Genomic DNA, 11,582 nt, shown 5'->3' with positions numbered 1-11,582 from the left:
CTACAAAGATAGTTCAGATTCAACAACATGTAAATTTATATGTAGATAATGCACTTTGTTTTGTTATGAAGCCCATATTTTACCTGGAGAATCTTGAAATACAAGTTGTTGCTATCAAAATAATACATGTTGCAAGTACCCTTCTCAATTTAAGTGTCTCTGTCACCATTTCATTGTTCTCCTAGCCACCATTCATTTCATGATTGTCCTCATTGATGGAGAACAGTACAGAAGTGACTGAGTTCATCCTCCTTGGACTAACCAATGACCCAGAGCTGCAGGTGCCCCTGTTTATCATGTTCACTGTCATCTACCTCATCACATTGATTGGGAATTTGGGAATTATGGCATTGATTCTCTTGGACTCTCATCTGCACACTCCCATGTACTTTTTCCTCAGTAACCTGTCTCTGGTGGATTTGTGTTACTCTTCAACTGTCACTCCTATAGTCATGGCTGGATTTCTTCCAGGACACAAGGTAATCTCCTACAATGCATGTGCTGCTCAGATGTTCTTGTTTGGAGTCTTCGCCACTGTGGAAAATTACCTCTTAGCATTCATGGCCTATGATCGGTATGTGGCAGTGTGCAAACCCCTGCATTACACCACCATCATCACAACAGATCTGTGTTTGTGTCTGGCTGTAGGTTCCTATGTCTATGGCTTCCTGAATGCTTCCATTATCACTGGGGACACCTTCAGCCTTTCTTTCTGTGAGTCTAATGTGGTCCATCACTTTTTCTGTGATGTTCCAGCAGTCATGGTTCTCTCTTGCACTGATAGATATGTTAGCGAGCTCATTCTTATTTTTTTAGCAAGCTTCAACATCTTTTTTACCCTTTTGTTTATCTTGATTTCCTACATATTCATATTTATCACCATCCTAAACATGCACTCATCTTTGGGATGTCAGAAGGCTCTGACCACATGTGCCTCCCACTTCACCGTAGTCTCCATCTTCTATGGAGCTATTATCTTCATGTACTTACAGCCAAGGTCCAGCCATTCCATGGACACAAACAAAATTGCATCTGTGTTCTATACTATGGTCATCCCCATGCTGAATCCTCTGGTCTACAGCCTGAGGAACAAGGAGGTTAAGAGTGCACTCATGAAGGTTGTCTTAGAGGCAAAACTGTTTTTAGGATTATGATTTGAACATTGTGCAATGCACAGTAACTTAGTTTCCTTAAGGCCACAGTAGAGTTAAGGTCCGAAAGTAGTCTCCTTGCCCATTCCAAAGTCTCCTGTACTAAAAATGAGACACATTATGCCTAGAAATGTTTCCGAACTAGAAAGGTTAAGATGTCTTGGGGTTCACTTGTCAAAACCCTTTATTAAGGATAATTATTATTCATTCATCCAACATGCATTTTTTTCTACCACATCAATGCAAATACACATAAACTACAACCAGAAACAAGACCATGAACAAAGTGCAGGTATGATTCCCAGGAGGGTACCTATGTCTTGAAATACAAACCAATAATGTACATTTTCCTTCTGAAAATGCTTTGAATTGTTAATGCTAACATTTTATGTCTACTTTTGTGATTTAAATGATCTTTTAAAAAATGTTTTCCAAATTTATTTTATTGATTATGCTATTACACTTGTCCCATTTTCTTGTCCTCTTTATTTCCCTCCGTGCTGCATGCCCCTTCCCACCATCATTCCCTCATCATAATTCATGTCTATGGGTCATCCCTACAAGTTCTTTGGCTTCTCCATTTCTCCTACTATTCTTAATATTACTTCCCCATTCTTTTACCCTACTTCATTCACACTGATTTTCTTCCTATTTTTTAATCTGACAATGCCAAACATGTTCCTGCCTTAGGATATTTATACTTACTCTTCTCTATATGGAATGTTCCCTTACTCCATTAAGGTTGGTGCTTAAAGGTTACTCTCTCATAGGTTTCTTTCTTGACCACCTTTGGAAAATGGACATTGTTCATTTTCATGCAGAGTACCCATTCACTCTGAGGTATTCTTTTAAAAAACTTCTCACCCATTTTGTTCTTGAACCACAGGCAAGTAAACGTGGATGAGACTGAAAGTGACCAGAGGAAGGGAGGGGAATAATGGTGGAAAGTAAAGGAATAGACTAGACAATGAACATGTATGAATGACCCAACTACATGGACAGCAGTGTGAGAAACAAGTGATGGGTTGGTTGGAGGAGGGCAATGGGAAAAAATTAAGACAACCATAATAAAATAACAGTAAAAAATGATGCAAAAAATTCTCACCCAAGGATTTGTTTTTATTGATATTAGAGAGAGAAGAGGGGAATAGAGAGAAACACCCTGACCAGGGATTGAATCCCCAACTTAAGTATGTGCCCTGACAGAAACTCAAACCTGCAAGTTTTTGGTGTGAGGAATGATACTCCTACCGATGGAGAAAACCCAACCATTGCACTCTGGGTTGTTCTTCATGGTCCTCATGAGTTATCACCTATTGAGTGTTTGCTTGTTCACTTTATTATCTCTCTTCCCCTCTGTCCATTGACAGAGCTTCATTTCTTCGCTGTTCATTTTTAGCACTCCCTCACTTTCTGTTACTACACAATGCTACATAGAGGCTTGTCTTGTACTTTCCCTTCTTCTATCACAAAATCGACTATTTCTGTTGTGGGACAAACTCCCAGAAACTCAGTTCCTCCTGTCAATGCACTAAAGAATTAAAGATCAATGAGTCTATTAGCATGTACGCATGGTTGTGGTACATATACCACATGGTATATGTGGTACATATTCCATTCTATGGAATTCTATGCAGTAGAGAGAAAGAAGGAGCTACTACCCTTTGCAATAACATGGATGGAACTGGAAAGAATTATGCTGAGTGAAATAGGCCAGGTGTTGAAAGACAAATTCCATATGATCTCACCTTAAACAGGAAGCTAAACAACAAAACAAACAAGCAAGCAGAATAAAAACAGTGACACTGAAATAGAGAATAAGGGGACAGTGGCCAGAGGGGAGAGGGAAGGGAATTTAAGGGAAAAAAAGGGGAGGGACTTGGAGGAACAAGTATGAAAGACACAGGGATGAGGACTAGGGGGGGAGGAAATGGGAGGGAGGGGGAGCGTGATGTGGGGGGGCTGGGATGGGAGAAATAGTAAAAAAACTGTACTTGAAAAATAACTAAATAAAAAATTTAAAAATGATAAAAAAACATGTAAGCAGGGTTTATTGGTGATCTGTTCTCAGGGAAGACAGTTGGCCTACCTAAGGTGGGAGCTGGGGAGCTTAAACCCATAGATTCAGAGTGCAGCACAGTAAGGGAGGCGAAGGTGGAGTGGCCTAAGATGAGCTTGGGTGGCAAGCATGTATGTCCTTGGTTCTGAAGATTTATATAGTTGGCAGGCAGAGGGGTGAGAAGGTTTACATATTGATTGACACATAAAGGTGGTGGTAGATTTCTCCAACTGGGTAGTGATTACCCCAAGGTGTTAAGGACTTCTTCCTTTAGGCACTATATTCTATTTGGGACCTTTCAGGACTCCAGGAAAAAGCACAGTTTCAAAGACTTTCTTTCCCAGACAATGGAAAAGATACATAGAATCTCAAGGACTGCTGAGACAGTGGGCGGGACATGGATCCCTCCTCCTCCCTGCTTTGGTTTCCTCTCTGGCCACCCTTTCTACCATCACAGTTCTATGAAGAATCTCCTTTCTTTTGATAAAGAGTGGCATTTAAAACCAATATTTGCCTCCCAATTCTGCTTGTTGATACTGGAGTTTTACTTCTAGGCACTCTTGTCCACAGAAGTAGGAGGTATATATTTATGTACTTTGTATACATTTGTAATGTAGAGTTATGCTCTACCTGTCCATCATAACTATATGAAGCTAAACACTACTGTATACTAAACACTACTCTATACTAAATATCAGTATACTCTCATGAGATGAGAGTATATATAACTCTCATCCACAATTTTCAAACAGTGTGCCAAAGAATTTTTCAGTAATACCTGACTCTTTAGTCAGAGGCACAAACCTATTTCCCTTAGATTGTGAAATAAAAAAAAAAGCCAACACAGTAGCCATCCAGTGTGAATGAATAGAAAGTATAACTATTTTTTTTATCACATTAGCAAAAAAAAGTTTTTGGTATGCTGCTGAATTTTAGTAATTAGTTATGTGTGACATGAGAGGGAAAAGGTTGACAATTGCTGCTCTCATCTAGTCATTCCAACTTGTCCCTTTTCTTATCTGTAACTTTTTCTGATAGTGAGAGACTTGGTTCTCAATGAATATCACTCATTAATTTCTTGGTGTGACTGGTTTATGGGTAAATCAGTTTCATAATTGTCTTTTATTTAATCTTTACTGTATTTTTTTCTGTTACCATTTAGTCCCCTTATACGCCTTCCCCCCCAGCAATAAGTACATTGCTGTCCATGTCCATGAGTCCTTTTTTCTAAATTTTGCTCAACCCCTTTTCCCCCAGCTTCCTCACAACTAGCTCCCATTTGCTCTGCATCCATGAGCCTGTCTCTTTTTTGCTTCTGAGCTCAGTTTGTTCTTAATCTGTAGCCCCTTAAGTATCAACTTCATACTACTGTATAGTATTTTTTAATGGTTTCTTTTACTTTTAACTTTGCTTTCAAGCCTTTGTAGTACCATCAGATTTTTTATCTTTTCTTTTTATTTTTTACTATGTTTTTTCTATTATGCCATTACACTTGTACTATTTCCCCCCTTCACTCCCCTCTGCCCTGCACACTCCCTCCCCCTAATCCTACACTTTAGTTTATGTCTGTGTGTCACAAGATCTTTAGATTCTATATTTTTCATACTCTTCTGCCCCCCCATCTATTTTCTACCTACCATCTACACTACTTATTCTCTCTATCTTTTCCCCACCTCTCCTCCTCCTACTCTCCTGTTGTTAACCCTCCATGTGATCTCCATTTTTATAGTTCTGCTCTTGATCTAGCTGTCGTCTTAGTTTGCTTTTGTTTTAGGTGTGGTTTTTAATAATGTGAGTTTGTTGTCCTTTCACTGTTCATCTTTTTCATCTTCTTTTTCTTAGATAAGTCCCTTTAACATTTTATAGAATAAGGGCTTAGTGATGATGAACTCCTTGAATTTGATCTTATCTGAGAAGCACTTTTATCTGCCCTTCCATTCTAAATGAAAACTTTGCTGGACAGAGCAATCTTGGATGTAGGTCCTTGCATTTCATGACTTGGAATACCTCTTTCCAGCCCCTTCTTGCCTGTAAGTCTCTTTTGAGAAGTCAGCTGACAGTCTGAAGGGAACTCCTTTGTAGCTCATTGTCCCCTTATCTCTTGCTGCTTCTAGGATTCTCTCCTTCATTTTAATCTTGTGTAATATAATTATTATGTGTGTTGGTGTGTTCCTCCTTGGGTTCACCTTCTTTGGGACTCTCTGAGCTTCCTGGAAGCCTCTTTCCTTTGTCATATTGGGGAAGTTCTCTTTTATTAGTTGTTCAAATAAGTTTTCCACTTGTTGCTGTTCCTCTTCTTTTTCTGGTGCTCCTATAATTTGAATGTTGGAACGTTTAAAGATGTCCTGGAGCTTCCTAAGCCTCTCCTCGTTTTTTTGAATTCTTGTTTTTTCATTCTTTTTTGTTTGGTCTTTTTTTTCTTTGTTCTGGTCCACTTGATTGATTTTAGTCCCAGTTTCCTTCCCATCACTATTGGTTCCCTGTGCATTTTGCTTCATTTCACCTAGTGTAACCTTCATTTTTTTCTTCTAGTTTATGACTATAATCAAGCATTTCTTTAAGCATCCTGATCATCAGTGATTTGAACTGTGTATTTATTAGGTTTGTATCTCTTGGTCACTTAGAAGTATTATTGGCTCTGGGGTTTGAGCTGTTCTTCTTGAGCCATAATGTTTTCATTTGTTTGTGCCAAATCAACCAGTTCCATGAGCATGCTGATCACCAGTGTTTTGAACTGTGCATCCAATATGTTGGCTTTCTCTTTGTTGCTTAGAAGTATTGGCTCTAGTGCTTTCAGCTGTTCTTCTTCTTGAGCCATAATGTTTTGGTCTGTCTGAAACTGTTACATATGAGGTGCGGAGCCTGAGGTGTTCACCAGGGCAGGGCAACCCAGGTTGCTAGGTTGTGATGCTGTATGTGGGAGTGAGGTCAAAAAGGGGCAATGGCATTTTTCTGCTCTCTCTCAGATTTCAGTCCCCTCTGCCACTTCCCCCAAGCAAATTGTGTTTTTCTTGTGCTGGATCCCAGGTGGGTGGGCTTGTGTACCTTCTAGAACCCTGTGGGTCTCTCCAAGGAACTCTCTGTGAGCCTCTCCCCACACCTCAACCCCCAAAAGTTTTTTTAATTGGTGCTTTTAGGCTTTATTTCTCAGCACTGGGGCTCTGGGTTGCCTGGCCTATTTCACTGCTTGCTCCTTTGCCTGGTTTATCTGCACACCATTGTGTGGCCGTGGTCAGCCAGACACCTTGCACCCTCACTGGTTCTGCCGATTGCCACCCCACGCCTGGGATCTGCCAAACACTGTCTGTGTGCCTGGGATGCTCTGGCCAATTTTTCCTGCTAAGATCCCTCATCGCCAGTTGCTGACTCTGCCCCTCTTATGGATGAGTGGTTTGTTGTTGTCAGACTTTGGTACAGTTCAATTTTCTCTCTCTTCTGGTTGTGTTTGGTTTCTAAATCTTTGTTGTTCATAAACTTGGTTGTGCAAGGAGATACAGTGTTTCCACATATGCCTCCATCTTAAACAGAAGTCTACCATCAGATTTTTAAAAGACTCTGTGTTGACTCCTGGGATTCTCTTGTACTCCTGGCTGCTTCTTTCTAATTTGTGCATATTAAATTTCATGCTCTGCTGTGTGTAGTTCCATGGGTTGTAACAAATGCAGAGTCATGTGTTCACCAGCCAATTACCACGAAGATTAATTTTATTATTTTAATTTTTTCAATTTATTTAATTATTGGTCAAGTACAGTTTCCTGTTTTTTACTCCCATCCCAGCCCACCCCCCCAGTGCTCCCCAGCTCCCTCCAATTTCCACCCCCCTTATTTGTGGTCCATGTGTACTTTCTACTAGTTCCTGTAAATCCTTCCCCTTTCCTCCCTGAAATTGCCTCCCCTCTCCCCTTTGGTCACTGTCCCCTTGTTCTCTATTTCAGTGTCTATGTTTTTATTTTGCTTGCTTGCTTCTTTTGTTGTTTACTGTATTAAAAGTAGCCTTGTAGTACAGTTTGGTATCAGGTATTGTGATCCCTCCTACTTTCCTTTTTAAATTTTTTTTATAGACAATCATTCTCCATTCTCCAAACCCTTAGTAGTCATTGAGCTTTCTTTCATCCCTGTTATGTACATAGAATCACACAATAAGGAGCCTTGAGGTCTTGCTTCTTTCACATTAAAATCTACTTTATGCTTGTCCATATTGGTGTATGAGTAAATATTATTCTATTTTATTACTGAACAGTGTTCCAGTTTAACAATGTGCTACAGTTTGCAAGTGCATGCGGTTGCTTCTGACCATCAATTCTTAATCTGAATAACACTTAAAAAGTTTTGTGTAGAGGTTTACGGTGGAACATATGTTTTCACTTTACACTGAACATTCAATTCTGTCAGTGCATAAAGTGACAGCTGTTAGAGGAAAATGTTTTCAAAAAAGAATTTTCGTCATGCATCAGCCTTTGCATTTTTTATAAAATTTAGTTGGTTATGTATCTATGAATCATTTCTGGATGCTATAACCTGTTCCATTTATTTATGGGTCCATCTTTTCCCTAATGCTACACTGTCTTCATCATTATATGTTATAGTTAGTTTGTGAAATAAAATAACTTTGATACTTGACTTCGTTTTTATTTTTCATAATGATTTTGCTTATTAGTTTTGGAATTACATATGAATTTATAATGAGCATGTCAATATTTGTACTCAAAAAAAGCCTTAAATGGGTTCCAACTGTGACCCCATGGAGTCTATAAAGTAGCCAACTCTAAGTCTCCTGATCCATGAATATGGCAGATCTTTACACTTATTTATCTAAAATTTTATTCTTCTTTAGATCATAATTTTTTACCACTTTTAAGACAAATGTCTTAAATATACTAAAAAATCTAAACAAAGTCTTGGACAAATAACTGAAGGAAATCAGGAAAATGTGGTATCAAAACATAAAGAATATTAATAGAGAGAAAAGTTATAAGTAACCAGATAGAAACTCTAGAGCAAAACCAAGAAGAGATGAGGTAGACATCAGGTAGGCTCAGATTTCCTGATTTTAAATATTAGAATTTCTTGTACTTTTAAAAGAAACTTAAAATTCATTATCAGGTTAGGATAGAATAACAATCTATGGGGTAGATGGAGAGGGCTTTTCATCTTGTGAATTCAGGATATCAAGGTTGTAAAAAAAAAAACTTACCTTATGTGACAGCATGAGTGGACCTGGAGAGTAGTAGGCTAATTGAAATACACCAGTCAGAGAAAGACAAATACCATATGATCTCACTTACATGTGGAAACCAATGAACAAAATAAACTGATTTGCAAAACAGAAACAAGGCATGGATACATGGAACAGACTAACAAATGTGAGAGAATAGAGGAGAGGGGACTGGATGAAAGAAATTGAAGGATGTGCCAAACAACATACATGACACGGTCTTCCAGAAAGTATCCAGCCATGTAATGTGAAAAATAAGCATTTATTGAAAAATATATAAAATACAAGAAATGTTGTACATAGAACAATGATTTCTCAGTCCCCTTCCAAGTAGACACCATGGGACCTCCCACAGTTCTCCCAATTGCCAGCATGTGCCCTGTTTTATTATCATGTATCTCACTGACAGTCTAATGTCTCTTCCCTTTCAAAAGTGATGTTTTGGGAACAGCCAGAAGTCGCAGGTTGCCAAATTTGAGCTGTAGAGGGGCTGAGACACCTGGGTGATTTCATGTTTCACCACAAAACTCTGCATGAGACATGGTGTATGGGCAGGTGCATTGTCATGATGAAGCTGCCAATCACCAGTTTCCCAGAGCTACAGCCTTCTGAGTCTTCCAAATAGTTTTCACGGAGGACTGTTCCAGCTTAATGCAATATTTGATGTAGATTTGTTGCTCTACTGGCTCAGTCATTTTGAATGTGATGGCCACAGAGTACACATAGTTGTTTTACCCACTAATCTGTTGATGGACACTTGTGCTGCTTCCATATCTTGGTGGCTGTAAATAATGCTACAATGAGCATAGGGGTGCTTATGTTCTTTTGAATTATGTTCTGGGTTTCTTTGAATATATTCCCAGAAGTGGGAATGCTGGGTCAAAAGCATTTTTAGTTTTTGAGGTATCTCTACATGCTTTCCACAGTGGTTGCACCAGCCTGCATTCCCTTCAACATTCCAAAAGGATTCCCTTTTCTCCACATCCTTGCCAGCACTACTTTGTTAATTTATTTATGTTAGCCATTCTGGCAGGTGTTAGGTGATATCTCATTATGTTATGTTTTTAATTTGCATTTATTTGATGATTAGTGATGTTGAGTACTTTATGTCTACTGGCCATCTGTATGTCCTCTTTGGAGAGGTGTCTATTCAGATTGTTCATTTTTTAATTAGATTGCTTGTGTTTTTGGTGTTGAGTTTTGTAAGTTCATTATAAATTTGAATATTAACTCCTTCTCAGGTGTTTTGGCAAACATAATCTCCCTCTCTGTGGCTTGTCTTTTTATTGTTGATGATTTCCTTTGCTGTGCAAAAACTTTTTACTGTGATGAAGTCTCACTTCTTTATCTTTTTCTTTTGTTTCCCTTGCCTGGGGAGATATATCTGGTAAAATATTGCTGTGAGCAATGTCTGAGATTTTACTGCCTGTTTTCATCTAGGATTTTTATGCTTTTTGATATAATATTTGTTTTTAATCTATTTTGAATTTATTCTTTCTATGGTGTAAGAAAGGTTTTTCTTTAAGTATCTGTCCAATTTTCCCAACACCATTTATTGAATAAACTATCTTCAGTCCATTGCATGTGCTTGCTTCCTCTAATGAATATTAATTTGATTATAAAGGTGTGAATTTATTTCTGGACTCTGTAATATTCTATTGATCTACGGGTTGTTTTATGTTTCTAGCATGCAGTTTTGATCACTACAGCCTTATAATATAGCTTATTAGGTAATAACAATTCCTCCAACTTTGTTCTTCTTCCTCAGTATTGTGGCTGCTTTGTGAGGCCTTTTGTTTTTATATAAATTTTTAAAATATTCATTCTAATTCTGTGAAATATGACATTGGGAGTAGTGATAGGAGTTTCATTGAATCTATAGATTACTTTGGGTAGCATGGACATTTTATTTTTTGTATAAAATATTTACTAAAGTTAATAACTTGAAATGAAGTAAAGAGAGGTTTAAAAATTGTTGATTTGAGTTTTTCATATTCTTCACTTATAAACTGCATTTTTCTCTCATGATTTGAAATGATTCTTGTTACATTTTAGAAGAAAAACAACCCTTTATAAAAACAGATGCAAAAAGGAATTTCAATGTTGAGACTTTCTACTTATTGTAATTGTATTGTTTGATGATTATACATTCAAATTATGTACACCTGAATATGAAATTATGTTTAATTTCTTATCTTTTGGATCAGTGTATTTCAATAGAACTTCCTGCCATTAGGAGAATATTTTTTAACTTCCATTCCACATAGCACCTGACAGCAACATGCGGCTCTTAAGCCATTCAAATATGACTACTGTAAATAACAAACTACATTCTTTTGCTTTTATTCCTGTTTAATTGCAGATGTCCCAGTTTTTCTCCTGTTCCTTTCTTCTGCTCCACGCAGCCCCTCTTTCCAACAGTCAATCCCCACCATGTTGTCCATGTCCATGGGTCAGTCCTTTATTCATGTTCATTGACTTAGTCCTCACCCTTACTTCCCCCATTACCCCTCTTCCTCCCCTCTGGTTACTGTTAATTTGTTCTTTATTTCCAAGTCTCTGATTCTATTTTGCTCTTTTTTTGTTTTGTTTTGTTTTGTCGATTAAGTTACACAAGTGAGATCATATGGTATTTGTCTTTCACTGAATGGCTTATTTCATTTAGCATAATACTCCCCGGTTCCAACCATGCTGTCACAAATGGTAGGAGATCCTTCTTTCCTTCTTCTGTGTAGCATTCCATTGTGTAATTGTACCACAGTTTTTACCGATGGGCATTAGGCTGTTTCCAGCACTTGGCTATTGTCAGTAACACCACTATAAACATTGAGGTGCATAGATTCTTTTGAGTTGGTGCTTCAGGATTCAGAGCCATGGAATCACTGGGTCAAAAGGCAAATCCTTTTTAAATTTTTTGAGGAAAATCCATAGTGTTTTCCACAGTGGCTGCACCAGTCTGCATCCCCACCAACAGTGTGCTAGAGTTCCCTTTTCTCCACAACATTGCCAGCACTTGTGTTTTGTTGATTTGTTTCTTATAGCCACTCTGACTAGTGTGAAGTGGTATCTCATTGTGTTTTTAATTTGCATCTCTTTGATGGCAAGTGATGGGGAGCATTTTTTCATGTGACTTTGGGCCCTCTGTATGCCCTCCTAA

At 38.1% G+C, this 11,582-nt stretch overlaps 1 protein-coding gene across 1 annotated transcript; it reads left to right on the top strand.

The window, feature by feature from the left end:
* Positions 1-215: 215 nt before the first annotated feature.
* Positions 216-1,154, top strand: LOC119062345 (olfactory receptor 5B3-like). The gene has a single exon (XM_037163307.2). It carries the CDS (start codon positions 216-218, stop codon positions 1,152-1,154), a length of 939 nt encoding a protein of 312 aa, XP_037019202.2.
* The last annotated feature ends 10,428 nt before the right edge of the window (positions 1,155-11,582 follow it).

The sequence above is a fragment of the Artibeus jamaicensis genome, unplaced genomic scaffold (assembly GCF_021234435.1).
Source record: "Artibeus jamaicensis isolate MK-2021 breed Jamaican fruit bat unplaced genomic scaffold, CSHL_Jam_final scaffold_614, whole genome shotgun sequence".
NCBI classification, from domain to species: Eukaryota; Metazoa; Chordata; class Mammalia; order Chiroptera; family Phyllostomidae; genus Artibeus; species Artibeus jamaicensis.
Note: the sequence above shows the minus strand (reverse complement) of the source record. Positions and strands in the feature narration are given on the sequence as shown.